The sequence below is a fragment of the Lycium ferocissimum genome, chromosome 10 (assembly GCF_029784015.1).
Source record: "Lycium ferocissimum isolate CSIRO_LF1 chromosome 10, AGI_CSIRO_Lferr_CH_V1, whole genome shotgun sequence".
Classification (NCBI taxonomy): Eukaryota; Viridiplantae; Streptophyta; class Magnoliopsida; order Solanales; family Solanaceae; genus Lycium; species Lycium ferocissimum.
The window spans coordinates 39,065,464-39,088,293 of record NC_081351.1 but is presented as its reverse complement, the minus strand read 5'-3'; the positions used below and the strand labels follow the sequence as shown (position 1 = coordinate 39,088,293).

Below are 22,830 nucleotides of genomic sequence, written 5' to 3'. Positions count from 1 at the left end.
ATCAAACTGGCGTTCCAGCTTCTTTGGCATAGGGTACAGGGACATTATATTAGTAGGATAGTGTCAATGACACTGTTGACACCCCCACCCCCACCCCCAACCCCCCCCAAAAAAAAAAAAAACCCCAACCAATAGGTAGGTACTGTTTCTTGTGGGTTGCTAATCTTCTCCACCTTATCTGTCACTCTTTGCCATATAATTGCACTTCTGGCATTTAGAGGCTTGCTCATGTATGTTGTTGGGTTCTCACCTACTCCCCAGTCCAAAATACTTGCCACTTATTGTATGTCTCAGCCTCCAATCTCAATTTAAACGTAGTCAAGAACTGTCTCAAATTTTAATAGTAGAGGTCTGATATACCTCCTCTAAGTCCAAATAGAAACAGGGTATGGTCTGCATATCGCAAATATGACTAATTTCCACATTTTCATTTGTATCTTTCCCAACTGACTCCTTTTATCCATCCTCTATTCATGGCAGTATGCAGTATTTTACTGAATGTTTCCATTACTTAGGAAGAGAATGGGAGAATGTCCACATTTTCTCAAATTTAAAATAAGATTCACCCGTTTAGTCTGCACTACGTTGGAATGGGTTTATGATTGGAAATCATCTTATGCTTTAGAAACTTGAATATCACAATCCCACTCCAGTAGAACAATAAGGGGTTCAATGATACTAAACCTGAAAAATCGAAGCTCGCAACCAAATAGGAATAACATGTGAACAACTGCAAAACTTCCCTAATCCTTTGAGTCTTTCTCGTATTTTTTTTTTTTTGTTTGAAGAAATTTGAGATGGAAATATATATGTTAGCGGCGTTGTTACTTTACTTGATCAAAAGTAGCAAAAGATATGAGATGCCACAGGCTGTAGAACATTTACCTTTTCAAGTTATTAATGTGGATAAGCAATCAAAGGTGCTTTCTGAGACATGGAAAATATACTTATGTGAAGCGAAGGTAGTGTAGACCAAGTTACTAGTGAATTTCTACTGAGCAAGCAAAATCATATGAACAGAAAAAGAAGGATTCGAGATAACCATATTGGATGGATGTCAAGTGGTTGATAATATTCATGCCTGACGAGAACTACTTGTTTTCGAAGGTGAATCATATGAACTTATAATTAATAAAACATTATGAGAGCAACCTTTCATTTGATGAAAATAAAATACAACCGCTGAACTACATAGTAAAATTGATAATATAAATATTCCTTTAGCAAGAATGAAACCACTCATATAGTATCACAATCCATTAAGAGTTACTGCCAACTTCTTTCTTTCGTCCCACTAATTATATGGTTTAACCCATTTTAGATAAATTATCCCTTATTTGTGGGACTCACACTAACAAACTTTTCATACTAACAGTTCTATACAAATTAGAATATTTAAAATGGAGATGCGTTTTTCGTTCACTCTAGTATAAAAGAAAGGAGATAATATCCTTGAAGGTCACCTACGAGAATTAATCAACATTTTAGATGAAAAAACGCGAAAAAGAAAGAAAAGGGATAATTCACATGATTTGGAAAAAAAACGAAATGACAGAGCTTTTGAAACAAAGTCTACGTACTTCAGGAAGATCTGTATAAACATTTTGTAAGCATACATGGCCTCTCAACCTAATCATCAATGGATTCATAAGTTCAGAAAATTTAATTTTCTACCTTTTGGCACTGATTGATGACTAGTGATAAAGTTCGTAATTAACGATACATTCGTGTATAAAAACCATCCTAAAGACGTAACTGAGCATCAACAGGTCACATGTTTCTCAGTAGGAGAAAAAGACCATCAAGCCACTACCATCCCACAACAAATAGAGAAGCTCTATCATACACAAAATTCTAAATGTTCTATACAACCAGTGACTGCTAATGCCACTTTCGGCAACATCCCAATGTTTCTGAATCAAAGTCTAGGATATTCAAATTTTCTGGACTATCCAAAAATCCGAGCTAAGGACAGTTCAACGATCTGTGCAGATTAGACCAGCCAGGCTTTATTTTCCATTTTGCGAGGCACCACATTAGAGCAGGAACATATGCATATGAACGATTGATGCCACGAGCTGATGAATATGCCACTGGAAGCAAAGCTCATACGTACTTAAGAGCAAACAAATGCTTACATAAAGTTATCTACGATCAACTTCTTTAACTCCTCCATTTTCTGAATTATTTTAGGGTTCATCAAGTCTCTGGCTTCTTTTATAAGAGTGCCTTCTCTACTGAAATTATATGCATCCACCACTGTCCCTATCCAGTTGTATAGCTGCTCTGGGGTCCTGTAATGATTAGGCATTTATTAATCACAGTTAAGAAGTAAAAATATGTTAAAGAAACCAAACATCTTCAAGAAAGGTGTGAGAAATTCTATGTAAAGAGAAACATGAGTTAAATGTTCGATTAATACATACGTGTATAAGCAATCTACATCTTTCCCTTCAAGTTCTTCTCCCGGTGTGAAGGCATCCTTCAAAGCGCTCATTCGCTCCTCAGGATCCTTAACTGTGAGTAGATATTTTAGAATTCTGATTTCTTTTGGCATAAGCCTCTGAAGATTTCCTCTTGCTGTCGTATACAAGTGATAAAGAACATCCTTTACCTGAAAAAAAAAAATATATATATATATAGGACAAGCCTGACCATTTGCCTATGAGAAAAAGGAATTACTTTTTCACAGGAGAGGGAGGGAGGAGTAGAGCTGAAAAAATGTGCTACCTTAACATACTCATATAGAACGGTATCTAGCCTTGTGAAAGTTTATCATCAAAACACTAGGTTGAAACGTGAAGTCATGTAACTTAAATAAGAATGGCCAAATGAATGTTATCTTTTACCACTAGATACGTCTATCTGTCCTGAAATCCTAACATAAAACCACCACCACCTCTAAGATGGAGACCTGCTATGCTACCTGTAAAATTCCACTAGCAACTTCAACATATAAGCATTACAACAAATAGGTTCTCTTCAAATGGAAGATGAAATAAGCCAAGGCCACAAGAGCAAAGTAACTTGGATGAGCTCACAGAAGCTACTAACTACACTATTTTAATGGGCAAAAGTACTTCCGTCAACATGGAGGATAACAATCACTATTACACTAGATCAATTCCAGCTTAACAATTTTAGCTTGTGGGCATCAGGCTATTGACGTTCGTGTTGGTCAGCAAAAATCACATGACATTTGCTAATGACATTAATTACCATCATCTGAATCAGTTAAGTCATAAATATAGTCACCTTCGCCTCAAACTTTTTGTTCTATAGCCTCACAAATGAAGAGGTAAGGACACTCCTGAGTTGAGAGGAAAATTCTCCAACAAAATCTCAAGTAGCTCCCACAGAAGAAGCAAGAATTATTTGGATATCACTAAAAATTGTGTCATATTGAATACTGTCATTTCAGTAAGCATCTCTCTTCTAAATCAAGTCAGTGCTAGATGTGACATTGACAACTTACCTACTACGCATCTTGGCTCATCTCTGGGAGCAAATCACAAAGTAGATAGTCTTGAAAGATGTGAGAAAAAGACTTACCTAGATGGAAAAGTCAATAACTCCCTCTTAGTGGCAAACTTATTCTTATTACCAGTGTACTGGATATTTTTTTTATCGATGTGAGCCGGCAAGGTGCTGGATAGTTGTACATCCAGAAAGGTATGTGCATTACAAGTCATGTAATGAAGAGAGAAAGTCCAACATGGCTTCGCATAAAAAACTAAGATATACGATTGTTTGAGTTCGATAACAGTGTCTTTCTTCTCCTCAAAAATTCGCGTTGCTTTGTTTCCAAATAACCCAAAAAATAACCGCAGGCATAGTGTTCCAAGTACACTTTTCCCAGTGGAGTGGGTGTATGGAGAAGCATCAGAACACTTTTCCTTTCCTTTTGACAAGATTGGCTTCAAAGCGGGCAATGCAGCAAAAAATCCTTCTGGAAAGACCACTTGCCTCATAAGAGACCAACTCTGTCAAAATCAGCTTGATGCAACAGTGGCTAACTACAGGGACAAATACACTTAGAACTTCATTTTCAGAAGCCACCAGAATGATTGGAAAGTGCTCAATCTTTTGGAACCATGCCATAGCTTCAATTACAGAGAGGATGTCCTAATATGAAAGCAACATACCAAAGGTCTTTTTTACTGTGAAGTCTTGCTACCAGACCTATACTCAGTCACAACCAACAAAATTCTAGTTTTTGGTCTACGCAACAGATATGGAAAACAAAAGCACCATATAAAGTGGGCTATTTCTCTTGGTCAGTACTCGTAGCCTATAATGCTTGTATGATTCATGAAAACCTTCAAAGAAGGGGCATCTTTCTGCGTAGCAGATGTCAACTATCCGGGGAAGATGCAGAACCATAAGCCATTTGTTCATGCATTGCAAAGAAAATCTCCTAAAATGGGTTATGCCAAGTAACACCACAGAACTGCTACATTGTTGGAACAGTGGCAGAAAAAGGAAATAAGAAAACAAGAATGAAGAAAAGGCACTAGCTTAGTGTCAGGCTTCTAATAATGTGCTATAATATATAACTTTACCTGATAAAAAAAACAGTAACAATTTCCAGTGGAGGTAGACTCTCCTAGCATGCATATGGTGGACTGGACAGTATGGAGGGAAAGAAACAATATATGTTTTGAAGAAAAGGCAAACACAATCCAACAGATCAAATTAACTGTATGATTGTGTTCTCTTTCTGGCGCGAGTAGGAGTTTGTGAATGATGCAGAATCAATTCTTAGCCTCTAAGAATCCCTATAAGATTAATAAGAGATTCCTATTTTGGTTTTTTGCTCAACCTGTAAATACTTCAGCACTCCCTCAGTGCTGTTTTACTTTTTATAATACAATTACCTTTCTCTCAAAAAAAAAAATCCAAGTTAATGCTAGAACAAAAAGATACTGGAAGAGTGAGATGTGGATGTGTATCTGAAGGAAAGAATGATCTTGCCTCATCTTTTGTCATGTCTGACTCCTTGGCTGCTGACCATGCTTTTGTAATCATGAGCACCAGGGCCGAATCAAGTTGATTTTTTTGGGCCAAATCATCTATTTTCTTGCAAGCCGCATCCACGGAAGGAGAATTGATTATATCTTGGAATTTCAACTCTGCAGCGTTTAACGCTTCTATACTTTCACTTGCAGTATCATAAGCTTGCACAGCTTCCAAACACGTATTCCCTAGTTTTGCCACAGCTAATTATTAAGAAAAAGCAAAATCTTGTCAGTGAAACCTATCAACAACAGATAAAATGGTATGAAAATCAAGTAAATGGTGTTTGTTGAACTCATGGTTCTCAATTCCTAAATTCACAGTAAGAGAAACTTACACTCCCAAACTCAAAGTTTCTGCTAGCTTCTTCTATCTGATTGAAACAAAATATTATATTGTAGCATACTAGCATTTGCTTTCTATGGCAAGAGGAGAAATTTTTGGTTGATACTTTTGCACTTCTTTCCCTTGGGCCTTAGGAGTGACTTCACATATACCAAGCTTTGTGGAAGAATAAATGAGTTCATATATGGGAAACGACATTTCTAGAATGTATATATTGCAAAAAAAGAAAGTGTCTTAATGCAGATTACAAAGGGAAAGTTTATCAGTAGTATGAACCCAAAAGAAGAAGAACATCCCAGGCAGGAGGTATATTTACCATTTTGTTCTGCTGGATCGTCATAATAGGATTCTGCAACAGTGTGAAGATGAACAAAAAACTCTTTTGTAAAATCTTTACGACGCCTTGCAACAATATCACCAACCTCGGACGGTGACCTTCTGATTGCCTCAAGAAGTTCGTTATGCCTCTGAACGTCATCATCAACCTGGAAAAAGAAACTTACCAGTTGAATTTCAACAAAAACAGACCAAGCTCACATGAAAGCTGAAAATTGTATCTTAACACCAATATTGCAAGAATTCTACTAATAATCCTCAAGTCATCCTCAATCCTTTGATTTGTAATATGTAAACGTAATCGATCATAAAAAGTCATCTCATTCCAATAGAGCACTGCAATTAGCAACAACTAAACATATATAATTGATTAAGTTTTAGTATTTATGATTCAACTGAGCCCTTGGTTGGACTTTCTTAAAGAGGAACCTCAACTAAATACAACGGAATAAGGTTTGATCTTATTCATGGACATTTGAAACTATTCCAAAATGAGTTTGACATAATTGAGTCTCTTCGGGAAATTGCAAGCAAAAGCAGTTATTAATTCATGAGAACTTCATGCTCGCTATGGAAGTTAGTTATTTACCTCTCTCAGCTTTCTTTGAAGCCTGAGCAACTTGTGCTTCATTCCAGGATCACTCTCACTGTCCGCTCGGTCCTGACACCGCTTGTAGAAGTGGGGCCGAATACTGTTCCATTCCTTACTAAATGCTAGCAATCTTCTCCAATCAGTAGGTTTGGGCTTGTCAACCAAGAAGACCTCAATTAACTTATCACATACTCGTATCATTTTATTCTCATCCAACCCTTCAGAAGCATCTTTTTTCCTGTCCTCTCCATTTTCAATACCAGTTTCTTGACTAGTAACAGAATCAGCTAACTTGGTTGCGGACATTTGCTCGTTAACTGGGCCATCTGGCACTGCAGTTGTATCGCCAATTACAGCAGCAATAGATGACTGTCGCAACCTTACTCCATTTACAGATAAGAGAGAACCTAACATTTTGCGAGACGTCATTACTATCCAAACGATTTCATAGAACCAATAGACAAATTATTCTCTACTAACTCCATCCCATTTTATAGCGAGTTTGACTAATCCCAGATTTTAAGATGTTAACGTGACTTAGAGGCCGTTTGGCCATGAATATTTTTTACTTTTTAAAAATTAAAAAAAAAAAAAAAAAAACCGGAAATCATGTTTGGCCATAAAATTGCGGAATTTGAAAAACACCAAAAAGTTGTTTTCACTTTTTTCACTCCAAATCACTCACAAAAATTCGAAAACAACTCCAATTTATATTTATGGCCAAACACAACTCCAATTTCGAAATACCATTTTTCACATTGAAAATTAAAATTTCACAATTTCATGGCCAAATGGGCACTTAGGTATTATATTAGTGATACTGGAAGGACAATATTAACTTGCACAAAACTTTTCTCAGCTTCAACTTCAAATAATGCTCTGCCTTTTAACTTCACCACAAAATTTCATCCAAACGAAGCGTTTCAACGATTAGTTTGACAGAAAACACATCATATCTAAGTTCAATTTCTTTTTCTAGCATATGTAAGTTCAAAATTAGAATAGTTAAACGAATAAGAATTCTCGAATTAAAATTAAAAAAAAAAAATAGTTATAAGATAATATGAGTAGTAGTAGAATATATTTGTGATGCATTTTTGGAGTGTAGTAGCTTAGCTGAAACCAATTGACAAATTAATAAATATAAGTAATAGTTGGGGCGGGAGAATAGTACCTACGGAATTAGCTCCCTGTTGACGTAGTTGAATTCGTTTCCGGATAAGAAAAGGAGAGAAGTTTCTAGAAGCAAAAGCAGTGGGAAAAGGCCTAATAGAAGCTGCTGCTACCTCCATTTTTCTGTTAGATTTTTGGTAAGGGTTTACAACAAAGTCACGTTTGAGAGGGAACTGGAAACCAAAATTATGAAGTTATGATGAATGGCAACGGGTTGTTGGGCCGGGCCGGGTCGGGGCAAATCCCAGATTTGGACAACACACAGGAACCTTCTCGTAAACTAGATTGTGCTTAAAGATGTTCTACGACAAACACAAAAAGGATCACCTTTGATTTTGTCCTAAGCTAGTTGTGCGCTGTCGACGAGTTCTGTGTACAATCACTTTGTTATAAACTGAAGGTAATTTTAATAGTACTCCCTCGATCCCATAACAAATAGAGAGAGAATCACTTTAAATTGAAAAACCGAACCAAACCCGGAAAATTTCTCCCATTAAAGTATCATTTTAAAAAATCAAGATATAAATTGATTAGTTTTTCCCAAATCTACCCTTGAACAAAAATTACAAGCTAAAGTAATAACTAGATGATGATTGAAAAAAATCACATAATAACTTAATATTGTTGGATTCTCAATATAGAAAAGATTAATACTTGTGCATGCTCTAATCAAGGGAAAAAAGTAATTTATTTTTATTATATAGGATAATTCAGTAAACTTCCATCACACTATTGATTTTCTTAATATGCATGTTTTTGGTTAAATTGACACTTATTATGGGATGGAGGGAGTATAATTTAGGACAAATTAACTAAACATCCATGTAATTATAACTTAGTTATAAATATCAGAGGCAAAGCAAGGCGGATTCAGAATTTGAACACTATAAGTTCAATCTTAAGATTCTTAGAATTGAACCATTATTCACTTTGCTTTTTGGTCATGCCTGTAAGGCTAGATATGCCTTTGATAAATATAGTCTTCAGGGCTGGAGAAGGGGGTCCAACTGAAACCTTCGTTAAAAAATAACATATGTAAATAAGGTGAACGTGTTTTTTTACACAAACGTAGGTGGTTGAATCCCTTGATATAAGAATTTTATTTTTAAAATCCCCTAATTCAAACTCCGCCAGTGATCCCTATACTTTAAAATCAAACACATACACCTTTACGCTATAAAAATCCTACATAAGTCTCTTTTACATAAAAATTCTACATAAGTCTCTTTTAAATAAAATGATCATTCTATCAATCTCCTAATTGACAATTTTTGTGCTTTACCATTTTTTTTTTTTTAATAATAGTAGTGTCCGAATTAGTCTACACGCACCTTGATTCTATACTTGCTACCTTCCACCTGTAGAAGTACCGATTAACTCTACCTACTAAAGCATATACAGATGAGACGAAATCATCAGTATTATAACATGATCTCATCAAACGTTTGCCCCCATTACATTAATCACTAAATCACACCCTTGATAAATCTTTCCGTGCTTACATTTGAAGAGGTGACTAGTAGTAATGTTATGTCTTTGGAAGGCAAGAAAGCCCAAAACCGAAAAACACTCTTATGAGTTCTCATTTGCTTGTGGAAAGATGGATAAAAGCAGAATGCAGAACTTGCCAGGTGCTCAACCGGACTGAAAAATGCCAAGAGATGAACGCACAAAGAAACTTTAAAAGTCACAGAGACCTTCAGGGTTGGATCAAAAGTGCTAAATTGCATACTTCATGAACATTTTATGATTAGTGTAATGTTTCAGGAGTGATTTGGTTCAACCTGTAAACTTAAGGGATGGTTTGTGATCAATATTAAAAGTTAGAGACGCGTTGGGAAATGCATTCAGTTCCTTAAAATAAAGCCATAAATTTATTCAAGCGAATGCTATCTCACAAAACTGAAGTAACTTTGATAACAAACCCATTGTTCTCAGGTCTGTCCCCCAAAGTCTTACAAAAATTGCATTTTACAAGACTCATACATAACCACAAGAAGGCCAGGCAACCAGGCAAGCGGTGAGAATTAAAGACTAGACATGTTTCTGTTGATAACTTCCATAATCTGTAGCAGTATAACTCCTTGCATCAAAGACAATATCACCCTTTCACAACTAGGGTTATTGACGTCATGTACTAGATTTGACAAGAGCAAGAATCTTCTGAAAAGTTCAACACTATCACGATGTTTTCTCAAGAATGATGCACCAATTTGATTTATCATAGAATCTATCAACAAGAATGGCGTTATCCAGACCAGACACCAACCTGTCAAAGAAGGGAACATGTTGATTAGTGCAGCTCATTGTTACAAATTGGTCAAACTTCTAATTGGGTGAGACTACATAAAGAGAAGTACTACCTCATCTTGCCCACTCTTCACTACAACTACTCAAAATCCTCCTTACCCACCCGCTCCTCCAACCTCCCCCCCCCCCCACACACACACACACACAAAAAAAAAAAATGGTGGGGAGGGGGGGTATGAAACAAACAACAAAGAACTTCAGAATAAGTCCCAGACAAGTACAAGCCCCGCGATAATGGAAAAAAAACCTAATTTTACTTATCTAGAGAAACTGATCAACTGGAAGCAGAGACTTTTTTGTTCTGTTTCATCTATTCTTTCATTCATCTATATGCAGGCACTTTAGTTTAGGGGGATGAAGAGTAAAGTCGTCATTGTTACTTCTGAATAAGGATGAAAGAGACTCCTATGCATTGCCTACAATAAGATAATCAGAACTCTAAAAACTTATTGTTCTTTTGAGGTCAATCCAATAGCTCACATTTGACCTCCCGAATATCGATATGTTTTTACAGATCAAACTTTATGACCATATCATTGCCAGAGGAATGATTGTACACTAATTTCTACTCCAGGTACGATACAAACTGTTTAAGTCATAACGGAACACTTATGAAAAGTAACAGAAGATACAGTTGTCATGTTACAGATTGTAAAAATTATTAACCATGATAAGCATTTGTTAACATATAGCAACTTGGCAGAATGATAACAGTCAAAAGGAAAATAGAGAAGAAATTACCTTTCAAGTTCACCTTCACTAAAAACATGGTAATATCTATTATACACCACAGAGCCCTTCTGATCATCTTTCTTTGCCAAACCACTAGCCAAGGCAACAGCTGAAGCCCCACTTACTTCAGCTCGATGATAAGGTAAGTGCCAGGGAACAAAATATTCCTGCTGCTCTGCATAACCTTTTTCAGATCCAGTAGGCAAAGAATGACCTTCATCCAGAGAGATTGACTGCATATCTTCAGCTAATTTTACTTTTGAAGACTTTGCACGTAGGCCTTTCAACCGCTCCCCGGCACCATTTTCCTCTGCTTCTGGGATGCTTTCAAGGATGCGAGGAGATGAAGGGTTGCGAACTCGTGGACTCCCTGGTCCTATCCATTCCTCTACATACCTTTGGTTAAGTGGTGTCCATTTTTCAATTAACGACCTGTCTTCTTGTTCCCTAGCCCAGACAGTAATTAAAACACTCCCGCCCTTTTTAACAACACGGACAAGCTCCTCTACCGCTTTCCTCCTCCTATTTTCAGTACTTAGGTGATGCAACACAGCAATAGAAATTGCTGCATCACCATAACCAGTCCTATATGGTAGGTTCACAGCATCTGCAACCAACACTTCATGTCCTCTATCTGTACATATATTGATAAGAGCTGCACTAATGTCACAGCCAATAAAGAAACAATCAGGATTTAATCCTAAGTATTTCCCATTTCCACATCCAGCGTCTAAGATGAGAGAACCGGGAGATAATGAGCTCAAGAAAGCTGACACTTTAGGCCACTTTGCAAACCGAGTGGAACTGAAATGGGGAGCAATGGCATCATAAACACCATGGACATACTTCTTTTCGATTTCTGGGGTTGATTGAACATTCGAAGAGCATTTTGATCTCACAGACACAGGACGTAGAACAGGAGCCTCTCCCACAGATTCCGATGTAGGAAAACTAGAGGCACTATCAATTCCAACTTGTTTCATTGTACTAAAACTTCTTCTACTGAAAATATAACCGACTATAAGATTAGAATCAGTATATATTCCTTTGAAACAAAAAGCCCTTGCCGTTCCAACACCAGAGAGCATCAGCTACATAAATGGTACATGACAAGAATCTGTTCAGACAACAAAGAAAAATAAGCAACTCAGGTTCACAACAAACTTATCAACCAAGCAAACTTTCAATAGACAAATGGAATATTTACTTCACTTGGCTTGTAATCATAATATCTTGAAGCTCTTTTCCTATTTCCTTTCCTAAATTTTCGACCTATTTAAAACATTCTTTATATTCTACTCCATCCGTTCATTTTTACTTGTCTATTATACTAAAAAAAAAAGTCACTTTTACTTGACCACTTTAGCATATCAAGAGTAACACAAGTTCTTTTTCTTGTTTTACCCTTGGCATTAATTACTCATTCCAAATCATTTTACAACTCCATTAAGACTATACACCAATTAATATAGGTATCATGGTAAAATATGCACTTCATTTATTATTTCCATTATGGACAAGTAAAAGTGAACGGAGGGAGTACTAAGGTAACAGTAACCTATACAAAACACTCTAATCCATGACTTTATTAACTCAAAAGACCCTATTCAATACACCAATTAGTATTAGCATTTAACACCCAATGGGGGCATTTTGGGTAACCATAAAACGAATTAAAAAAAAAAAAAAGGTGTTCTCTTAACAAATTGACTTAATACTGTAAGTACAAAAGAAAATCCCTTTTAGTACATTAGGAAGAACTACAACTCCAAATTTTATGATTATTTTGATTCATTTTTAGCTGGGATTTGAACCTGAGATCTCCAGTTTATTTACTCCAAAAATGCTTCATAAATAGGAATTCAACATACAAAAAAACATTGTAATACAATTCACAAGTCCAATTAACCGTTACAAGTTACTGCAAAAATGGAATTTAGGGTTAATATTATACAAAATAAAAAATAAAAAAGAAATATGAACTTACAGATCGATTTTCTTTGGAGAAAGATGGGAACTGGTAGCAGTTCAATGTATTGGCGGGCCAAAAATAGCAACTTGGGCTTTACTCTAAAAAATGGAGTGCTATTTTAAGCATTGAATCTTTGATCTAATAACAATGGAAACCCTAATTCAATTTATTTTACCAAGAATTCGAGTATATGTTGTATTGTTTTTATTTTTATTTTTTATTACATCAAAAAGGAAAAATTATAGGTATGTATCATTTCGTCATATTGTGACAATGATTATAAACTTTATTTTCTTTGGGGTCAATTTGTTAGGTGGGGTTTGGAAATTTGTCTCGTTCTTTCTGAAAAATGTTTGAAAAGTAAGAATTATTATTACCCTCGTTTTATTAATGTGGCAAAGTTTGAATGAATACGAAATTTAAGAAAAAATACTGATTTTTTAAAATTTAAAGTTTTAAACGTGTAATAATATTTATGTGGTTATAAGACTTTTAGGGATAGTTTGGTATGATGGATAAACAAAATAGTGATGGGATAAAAATTTAGTATTTTTGGAAAATATTTTCTAGAGATCGCGAAAAATATTTTCTGAAAATTATTTTTAATTTTTCGTGGAAAATATTTTTTAAGAAAACAATTTTTGTGGTAAATATTTTTTCGATTTTTCGTGAAAAATAGTCACACCACAAACTTATAAGATAATTTATATATTAAACAAATAAACTAAATCTCAAGCAATAAACCCAAATAAGTAAATCTTAAAAATGGGCTAGGATAACTTATAAAATGGTATGTTGGAATAGTAATCGGCGATATAAAGGGATAAGTTATCACCCCTAGTTATAAGACTTTTAGGGATAGTTTGGTAAATGGATAAAAAAATAGTGATAGGTAAAAATCTTAAAATCACTTTTTTACTACGTAAGTTGGCAGAAACATGGAGGATAATTTATTTTTGTGAACAATAGTAACTTTTTCTAAAGCAGTGAAATTGATTAAAATAAATGCGCATGTTATGTAAGGTGGAGGATATTTTTGTGAACAAACAACTTTTCTTAAAAGTTAAACAATCAATAAAAAATAATATCAGGATAACTAATCCAAACATAAATAATCCCAAAGATAACTTATCCAATATAATTAATCCCATCATAACTTGTATTCAAACCAAATGACCCCTTAAGATTTGTTATAAAAGTACGAAATTTGAATGAGTACGAAGTTTGAGTATGTTATGATATTTGGAAGATGAAGATGTGGGCTTAGAGCTTTCATCCCGCTTTCTCCGTTTCAATGAAAAGGGGACAAGGGGCAATCCATCTAATAGCTCTTTATTCGGCAACAATCTTTTCAAGCAAGATGCACTTTTTATTGACTTTCATCCTAATTAAGTCCCAGAGAGAATAAGCTATTACTAATAAGGAGTTCACGGATGTGTTATAAAACTTCTTATTACAAATACAATGAGAAATTTAATTTAAATTAGTTTTTAAGTTTAAAAATTAATACTGTATGAAACAAACTACAAGGGAATATTGTCCACATACACTGAATAGGGCGAGTAGAGAAAACTTTTATTTGATAAAATTTGTTTCTTTTTGTCTTTTTTTATATTACACACATGCCTGAGGCCACGGCACATCACATAGTACATGCAGATTCCAAGCTTGTTCATAATTGAGTAGTTCAATGTCATTTTAATTAAATTGGTCTTGAAGCTGACAGATAACAAGAAACGATTTAGATGAATTTGATTTGTGTTCTAGAAAAGCAGTTATTTTAACTTTTACTCCAAGTTTATGCTGCTGGAGTAAATAAAGAGATTGAAATACCATTGCAAGTTATCAAGGCTCCTTATTTTTTGTACCTGACAACTAAAAGAAAATTGATGAGCGCCAATAGATAAACATTTCCTCAAAGAAGATGTTTTCCAATATTTGGTGTTCATTTGTAGAAAAATATCTTCTCCAAGAATGATATTTTCTAACATAATGGAAAAATGACTTCCTTTATTTATGAACAAAAAATATTTTTTAAGAGTATCTCGACTCTTGTTCCATATAAAAACATATTTCAATCAAATATTTGAACATGGTTATTAACTTGTAATTATACAAACTACCATAAAAGCATTATCCTCATATCCCACATGCCACCAACTTTAATAATCCAAACAAATAATGAAACTTGACATAAAGATTATTTATATAAAACAATATTTAGAGGATTATTTATGGAGAATTTTTCTCCGTGCCACAACGACCATCATTTTATCAGTTTTCAATATTGTCGCTTCGCACATGATCACATATTTGATGATATTGATCTGTTTTTTCTCTTTTATGTTTTTCAAGGAGTCCCACACATGACATAGCGTGTAAGGCATGTTTTCAGGTAAGGTATACTTAAACGCAACTAAAATACTAGTATCATATCTAAATGTATTAAATAAACAAATTTAACAAGACAACTGAAAGTATTTAATTCAACTTATACTCTTTTTTTGGCCATCTCCAACCAGACATTCCATAGCTATAAATGAAATTACTCCAGCGAACTAACTTACTGGTTTACAAGAGGAGTTTTACGTCTGTATACTGACGGTGTGAAAATTATTGCAATATCAAATCACCTAAATGATACATGTAAAGATAGGTTGCGGACAACATGTTAAAATACACTCAATAGTATAGTCATTTTTTCTTTATTGTGGGAGGTTGTGGGGGGTTTTTGGGCTTTTGGGCAGGGGGGGGGGGGGGGGGATGACACATTATAAATGACACATAGTAACAGATAAAGAGAAATCAATTGGGAACCAGCGGATATAATATCTATGTGGCTAATCTAAAATTACTTTTGCTATTTGTCAGGCAATTTCACCAAATTCTCAAATTACAGTGACAAGAGCCAAGTTGGGTTGTGACCAAAGAAACGTTAAGTCTACTTATATAACATCATGGTGAATTTTCTTGTAATAGCATACAAAGTTGACAGTGACTCTGAGCAAGGAGGTCGAATCTAGCGCTAGTTATTTAATCCCCAGTCGTAAGGTTGGTACACCACCTTCAATTGACTGTTGGCGAGCAACTCTAGCAAAGCTTGAGATACCGATGACTCCAGGTAATTTGCAGCATGTTTCAATACTTCAACTTCATTCTTTCCAAAATCAACGCTAAACCTGAAAATTAACAAAAAGAATTAGCATTTCTTAGTAAGTATGGAGTTATTGTAACTTTATGTTATGAGTTAAATCATCAGCTATCCACTACTCCTGAGGTTCTGCGGGATTAGACGAATGAATTAACAACTTACCATCTCAAGATTTTACTAACATATGCAACTTTGGTACTAAGATCAACAATAAGTCCTCCAAATCTTAAGAAGTCACGGGCAGCCTCAACCAACTCTTTATCTATGTTTCCAGGTGAATAGCATCGAAGAGCGGGCCCAGATCGCGTACCATTAACCAGAGCAAAATGAATAAGTGGCTCCGAATAAGGAAGAGCTACCTGATAGCCAGAGAAGGGTTATGGGAGGATTAGACAGATATGTACCAAGAGACATTACACAATATTAATGAAAGATTTCCAAATACAACCACGTAGGTCAACACAACCACTAATTACTGCAACTCCAATTCCATAACCAGATTGTGCAGTCAAAATTTTGCACCAGAAGTCATGGAATCAAAAACTTGGTACTATTATATATCAAGTAAAATTTATAACCAGTCCACTGCTACGGATGCTTCATGGAAAACCCACAAGAACAGAAACAACAACTGGTACTGATGCAAGATTACTCTTAAGCAACAATATGTGCAGACAGCCCTCTCAATATGAAGATTGACGACCGGCATTAGTTACACTATATTACTCAAAAAAGGGAATGGCTAGAAGTGGCAGCAGAAAAAGTTCTATTCTTTCTCCGTCCCAGAAAAGTTGAAAATTTATTACTCCAGTGTTTCAACAAGAACAAAATGCTGGTCACGAAAAGTACCTCATCTACTAGAAACTTAACCAAAGAAAACCACAAGAAGTTATGATAGCTTTGCCTATCTTCAAGATCACATATTTTAGTTGTTCCTCCAGTTGTGGACCTTGCCATTTGTGCTAGCTACAATTTAGCTCGTACTTAGATGGGGATAGTCCTGTTGAAGTTACTGCAGTAAACATAGAAGTTCTAGTTTACCGAATTTTCATTTGGATCCGCTTGCCTATTTTGGTTCATTTGGATCCTGCTTGCCCCTTCTAGGATACACAATATACTGCAGGATGTTACACTTTAGCCAATGTAGGACTAGATAAAATGTCATTTAAATCTAAATTCAGTCAAAGAAGAACCAAATGACATCTAACTATCTAAGTCACACAGTAATCATACCCAACCAGGTTAAAGAAACAAGTGGAGACTTAATCAGAGCTAGCTCTTCAGGTGCGCAACTATTTAGTGGTGCTGGTGCAAAATCTAAAGTTAATATGTTGTCGCTTCGAGAGCAGACCAACAGACTGATGTAAAATACAAACTCCTGCAAATAAAGCAGACAATAGGCTTATATTTTTGTCATCTGGACCACATCTGGATATGATCAAATGGGATATCTGAAAGTGAAGAAGAGTAAATTACTACCCAAACAAATGTCTGGTTCCCCAATTCTACATATGCAGGAATCCAAGATATAGCTGTGGCCAAGTAAACACAGTCTTACCTTAAGACGCTTGTCTTTAACTCCAAACGGCTTGATTAGATTGTATGGTGGTCTCTGATTACTCCTTAAGATTCCATTCTGGATAGCTGATAGTGAATATGTGCACCCACCAATTACATATTTGAACTCTCCAAACAATTTTCTCCTCTCCATTGGTCCAGATGGATGTCCCCAAACCAATATTGCGTGAATGGCCATCATGTTGTAGAGATTAACAAAAAAGGAAAGCTTCTCCTCCCTGGGCATGTCTTTCAAGTTCACTCTTTGAAGCTCCTCAGTTATTCTCAAGTACCTAGAAGAACAACATTCAGTCAATAACAAGAAATACAAGTTCCACAAGCATGTGTACCCAAGTATGAACACACATGGAATAGCGTCCTGTCAGCTTATGGAACCCGAGAAACCAACCTTGCAAATTCCTCGCTGCCATGGATACTTCTATAATCAACATGCCTTCCATCTTCTGATGCATAAGCTTCAAAGATTGCATGAGACAAAAATCTCAATCTAGATGAAATTTCTATAATGGGTTTGGGCTTCACTTCTGTTAAACCCCTCGGTATGTTCTGACACTGAGATACAACAGGATCATCATCAAGGAAACGATACAAATGGTTGCCGTCTTCAAACACATTTTCACTGGGAAAACAAGGAACAGACACAAATATCAGACTGATTAGGCACTGAGACACAGCAGCCAAAAACACATACACGACGTAGAGATAGATGAAAAGAAAGAACAGATACTTACTCAAGTACATGTTGGAGGAAAAGATTGCTTGCGAGCTTCCTACCAAATTCAACAGCCTAAAGGACAAAATCAATAGGATAAAGTGTTATGATCCACAGCACAAAAGATGTTTCCAAAAGCGAAAAGTGCATACAAGCAACATCGCGCATGAGGTTTTTAAGCAAGTAGCAAAGCACAAGCTTCTTTAAAGTGAACGTACTATTTACCAAAAATACACATAGTACCTAACAAAAAATGCATTTTAGACTTATAACATCAAATTGCAATTGAAGAACTAAGTCCAACATCTAATATCAATGATGACAATGTTAATCTAACGGCTCAATAAATTACACTATATGTAATTTCTACAAGGCCATATAAAGAAAAATTCAATCACAAAATTGATTTTTTAAATTTCCGAAAAACAATCATGAAAATTATTGCTGCACTCAATATGGTATTTAATCAATATAGTAATTATGAATCTGTAATAAGAAAGTAGAAGAGGAAAGCAAAAGAGAAGTCCAAGATCAAAAGTAGAAAAAGAAGAGAACCCCAAACTAGAATAAGAAGAAAGAAGTATTCATTGTCAGAAGAAGGAAAAAGAAGAGATATAGAAGTAGATCAAAGGAATAGAGAAATTGAATTAGTAGAAGAGAGGCATTACAAATTTGAGAAGAAGAAGAAGACAATGGTGATATAGAGAATGCTGAAACTCACGCGGAGACTAGAGAGAAGAGTCTCAAAGAGTCGATGTTTTCATACGTTTTCTCTCTTTCCTTTCATATTTTAAGGTCATACTCGAAGAGCCAATGTTTTGCACCTCATTATCTGAACATACACTTGCTTCGCCCATGAAGGGATAACTCTTCGTGTAGCATCTCTCTATTGCTTTAACTGACAGAGATGACTCGTAATAACACAGAACACAGAACACAGATACAGTGCGGACAACTTAGATACATCAAACCAATATATTTTAATTTTCTGTCCAATAATTTCTAGTTCCATATTCTTCTAAAGATTAAGTGTGGACTAATTAGATGGATTTCTCCATCTTTGTGATTCTGTTTTCTTCGTTTACCAATTGGCACCAATGCATAAATATTTACTGTGGAATCCACAATAAAATTTTAGAGGGCATCTAAACATGAGCCATGGTACCAAACAGTGACCATTGGCACTCAGTTCACTCCGCATCTAAATTTCTTTCATTATTCTTTTCATTAGTAAGTTTCTTTCATATTTTAATTTCAACAGTAAAATCTCCACTATTTTATCAGAAAAATGTGAATATTGATACTCTCGGTCCACATATATATTTGGAGTAAACATGACGAAAGGAGACTTTCAGGTTTAAAAGAGAAAATAATCACGTCAAAAATGTGTGTGTGTGTAAAATTAATTTGCATTTTTGCAAGGATTAACACACTAGATACATCAAACCAATGTATTTTAATTTTCTGTCCAATAATTGGGATCATGGAAGGAACAATGTTCTATATATAACGATAACAAAATACAATTACAAGAACAGTTGATACAAGAAAACTATTTTTCCTTACAAGTAGAAACAAGTATGTAACATGAAGACCCAAGAGAAGCATTGAGTTTTGGTCAGGAAAGAAATACTTGAATAGAATACATGAATAATCCTAAAGGAGTAATATCTACATAATTATTGAATATTAACCTGGTGACATCAGACAGAAGATAATAGTTACAGAGACAACAACACATGGAATATTAAGCATGATTTTCAGCATCAAAGCAAAGCCAAAGCATAATTATTTTCTTTTTCAGGTTTAAAAGAGAAATTAATGACATCAACTATGTGTGTGTGTGTAAAATTATTGTGCATTTTTGTAAGGATTAACACACTAGATACATCAAACCAATATATTTTAATTTTCTGTCCAATAATTGGGGTCATGGAAGGAACAATGTTCTATATACAAAGATAATAAAAAACAATTCCAAGAACAGTTGATAGATGAAAACTATTTCTTTACACGTAGAAATAAACACGCAACATTAAGACACGAGAAAAGAATTGAGTTTTGGACAGGAATAAAATACTTGAATACAATACATGAATTTACAGGAGTAATAACTACATTATTATTGAGTATTAACCTGGTGATTAAGCATGAAGAAAAGATTAATTGTTAAGGAGACAACAACACATGGAATATTAAGCATGGTTTTAAGCATCAAAGCAAAGCCAGAGTAGATATGGATTAACAGCCATAATCCACATGTTGCGAAACTTTGCCACGGTGACCATATGCTGAGGTCAATAAGCTTGTTTAGAAGATCCCTAGGTTTAATTAGTTTGTTCTCAAAGAGTCTTAAGCTTTAAAAGAATCAAATCATAGAGTACCACATCTGTAGAATATTACTAGCATCCGACAGTAATAGAAACAAATATTTTGAACCTTTTTATGATCGCTTATTATTTTGACCCAGTTAGAATAAGCTAATTTTTTATGCAATTTGAAAACTGACCTCTTCCCTTTCCAAGTACTGATCTTCTGACAGGAAATCCACAGCTTCTGATCCCAGGAAACAGTTGGTGAATCTGCGCAGCTTATAAAACCGGTCTTTTAAAACAATAGACTGTTTCATTTTTTTAACAATAACAGCTAGCTCATCGATAGACCCACTACTAGACAAATCATCTTCACCAGAAAGAGGTGGTAGAGGAGCTTCAAATGATGGAGCTTCATCAACTACATATTCAATCTTCTCCGAGAGCTTTCCAGACTCATCCAAGCTCTTTAGATCACTCCATCCACCAATTAGAACTTCATTAAAGAATACTCGAGGAACATCAGAATCACCAGCAATTTTCTCCAGTTCCATCTTTCTACTAGGATACACATCAATGTTCACTTCAACATATCCGAGTCTTTTCCAGTGTAGAAAATGCCTTACCTTTCTACTTTCCTGGCATCCCAACCTTGTATACAATATAATCCTTCCCTTCATGGCTATTGGTAAAACTGCTTCTGCTGAGACCTCTTTCTCCTCGGTTCTATTTCCGGTATCATCACGTAAAATCCCAATTAAGCTGAGGGGATTCCACATAGTTTTCTCCGACAAAGCTTGTGTTTCACGTTCTTGTGATGCAACGGCATTCTTCTTATCTTCTTCAGCAGTAACATCTTGCCCATCATCACTTCTACCAGAAAGGCGACGTAGAACAGTACTCACTGCAACTGTACTCTTCGATCTAACAAAGTTTGTAAGAGCCACTGCCTTATCAGGCCAAACAGATCCCTGTGCCTCTGAGTCACGATGTACAGGACGGGCTGATAAACTCCTATTAACAACCAACCCAGGTTCTTCTGTTCCATCAAATACGGGTTCTGCTTCCTCCTCATAAACAACTTCTTCAAGACTCTTCTTAGTTTCGCGGAGACTTTTTAAGTCCACTTTCACACAATCAACCTTCTTTTCACTGTTCAATGATTTTACTTCCCCTGGGGAGATAACTTGATCTAAGTCGGATTTATCAATCTCATTTTTATTAGCAAGTGAAGAGCTTGACGTGTTTTCACCTAAAGAATTCTCCTTTTCCGGTTCATTATTTGTATCAACCTGACTCTTCACGGCATTACTGGAATGTAAAATAGAATTATCTGCAGATATTTTCTTTTCCTGTTCATCTATTCGATCATTCACCGTATTTTCCTCCTGCGGTTCAATAACTTTATTTTTTACAGATTCATTGCTAAGGATGGGTTTGTTTGCTTCCTTTTCAGTAGCAGTATCATTGACTGCAGCCTCTGTAATAGCATCTTCTTTTTCCATGACGCGAGTCTACTATCATGGAAATGCTTAACAGCCACAATAAATTCCTAAATTTGGCAGCTACCAATAACTAACCAAATCAACAAGAAAAAATATATATAAGTTCCAAGAAATCTATGAATAAAGCAAGAGGCATCTCTCACATGAGAGCAACGTGTTTAATCAAACATCTACAGTCTATTCTACTTCACGAATCATAACACAACTATATGAAACTTGTAATTTCTTCACTGAACATCGCAACATATTAATCTCAGTAAGCAAATCCTTAGCATGATTATCCACATAAATTTATTTCCTCCACTAATAGAGTTAATAATCAAAAATACACCTGAACTATCACTTTATCGTGAATTTCACATCCCAACTGTAATAGTTCAGGTGTGGTGTGAAACTCGCGAAAAAACATAGTTGAGGTGTGTTTTTGACCATTATCTCCGACTAATATTAAAGTTTAACTGTTTTCAAGTACACTGTACTAGACATTTCTACACAACCCCATCAATTAAAAAAAAAAAAAAAATCTTTAATCTTCCAATAATCAAGAACTAAAAAAAAAATTAATATAAATCCTCTAGCATAAAGAATTAATCAAAAACCTCCCAATAAAAAACCCAAATAACTGAAATAAGAGGATCACCTATCAATAGTAAAAATTAATAAGGACCAAAAAAGCTAATTTTTCTGAAAATCAGGGATTCAAATAAATTCAATTTAAATCAGAAAGGGGTTTAATCAAAAACACATGCAGTTAATAGAAATAACGTAAGAAGGAAAAATAAAAGATAGGAAAAGAACTTACAGATCTGAGAAGCGATAAAATTGGGAATAGAAAGAAAGATGGACAAATTTAAAGGGGGTGAAAATTAGGGGGTAATAAATGAGAAATGTAAGAAAATTTAAGGACTTTGAATAGAAACCGTCGTCGTTAATTAGTAGTCCGAACGGAGACTTTGACGAGCAAGAAGCGGGAACTTGTTTTTATTGATGATTTACAATGAATATTTTTGCACATTAAGACCTTCTTTTTCTTCTTAATTGTGTTTTAAGAGGTGGAAAATTCTTTCTTTTCTTTTCGAGACCCTTTGACCAAGTT

General features: G+C 35.1%; 3 protein-coding genes across 4 annotated transcripts; all 3 read right to left on the bottom strand.

The window, feature by feature from the left end:
- Positions 1-1,558: 1,558 nt before the first annotated feature.
- On the bottom strand, positions 1,559-7,788 carry LOC132033788 (uncharacterized protein At4g37920). Its single transcript, XM_059423872.1, has 6 exons — positions 7,464-7,788; positions 6,287-6,696; positions 5,678-5,846; positions 4,975-5,219; positions 2,427-2,614; positions 1,559-2,294 (listed from the first exon to the last, which is right to left on the bottom strand). Exons 1-6 carry the CDS (start codon positions 7,579-7,581, stop codon positions 2,135-2,137), a joined length of 1,290 nt encoding a protein of 429 aa, XP_059279855.1. The 5' UTR covers positions 7,582-7,788; the 3' UTR covers positions 1,559-2,134.
- A 1,525-nt stretch (positions 7,789-9,313) lies between these two features.
- LOC132033787 (tRNA (carboxymethyluridine(34)-5-O)-methyltransferase) lies at positions 9,314-12,708 on the bottom strand. The gene is made up of 3 exons (XM_059423870.1): positions 12,492-12,708; positions 10,514-11,621; positions 9,314-9,731 (listed from the first exon to the last, which is right to left on the bottom strand). The coding sequence occupies exons 2-3, from the start codon at positions 11,590-11,592 to the stop codon at positions 9,644-9,646; spliced, it is 1,167 nt and encodes a 388-aa protein (XP_059279853.1). The 5' UTR covers positions 11,593-11,621; positions 12,492-12,708; the 3' UTR covers positions 9,314-9,643.
- Positions 12,709-15,266: 2,558 nt separating this feature from the next.
- LOC132033786 (uncharacterized) lies at positions 15,267-22,830 on the bottom strand. 2 transcript variants are annotated; one of them, XM_059423868.1, is made up of 7 exons: positions 22,537-22,818; positions 20,427-21,804; positions 17,937-17,992; positions 17,594-17,824; positions 17,186-17,477; positions 15,790-15,986; positions 15,267-15,655 (listed from the first exon to the last, which is right to left on the bottom strand). In XM_059423868.1, the coding sequence occupies exons 2-7, from the start codon at positions 21,732-21,734 to the stop codon at positions 15,502-15,504; spliced, it is 2,238 nt and encodes a 745-aa protein (XP_059279851.1). In that variant the 5' UTR covers positions 21,735-21,804; positions 22,537-22,818; the 3' UTR covers positions 15,267-15,501. The 2 variants fall into 2 exon arrangements, with proteins under 2 accessions (XP_059279851.1, XP_059279852.1); XM_059423869.1 differs by lacking the exons at positions 15,267-15,655; positions 15,790-15,986 and adding exons at positions 16,610-16,744; positions 16,861-17,005 and having other exon boundaries at positions 22,537-22,830.

Excerpts from the sequence above, each read along its gene's own strand:
- LOC132033788 (XM_059423872.1), bottom strand. The coding sequence starts at position 7,581 with ATGGAGGTAGCAGCAGCTTCTATTAGGCCTTTTCCCACTGCTTTTGCT. Across the intron at positions 5,847-6,286 it reads TTCAAAGAAAGCTGAGAGAG|GTTGATGATGACGTTCAGAG; the intron begins GTAAATAACTAA and ends TTCTTTTTCCAG. Across the intron at positions 5,220-5,677 it reads CGATCCAGCAGAACAAAATG|CTGTGGCAAAACTAGGGAAT; the intron begins GTAAATATACCT and ends CTTAATAATTAG.
- LOC132033786 (XM_059423868.1), bottom strand. The coding sequence starts at position 21,734 with ATGGAAAAAGAAGATGCTATTACAGAGGCTGCAGTCAATGATACTGCT. Across the intron at positions 17,993-20,426 it reads AGTACTTGGAAAGGGAAGAG|GCTGTTGAATTTGGTAGGAA; the intron begins GTCAGTTTTCAA and ends TTTGTCCTTTAG. Across the intron at positions 17,478-17,593 it reads GGCAGCGAGGAATTTGCAAG|GTACTTGAGAATAACTGAGG; the intron begins GTTGGTTTCTCG and ends TTGTTCTTCTAG.
- LOC132033787 (XM_059423870.1), bottom strand. The coding sequence starts at position 11,592 with ATGCTCTCTGGTGTTGGAACGGCAAGGGCTTTTTGTTTCAAAGGAATA. Across the intron at positions 9,732-10,513 it reads AGTGAAGGTGAACTTGAAAG|GTTGGTGTCTGGTCTGGATA; the intron begins GTAATTTCTTCT and ends CTTCTTTGACAG.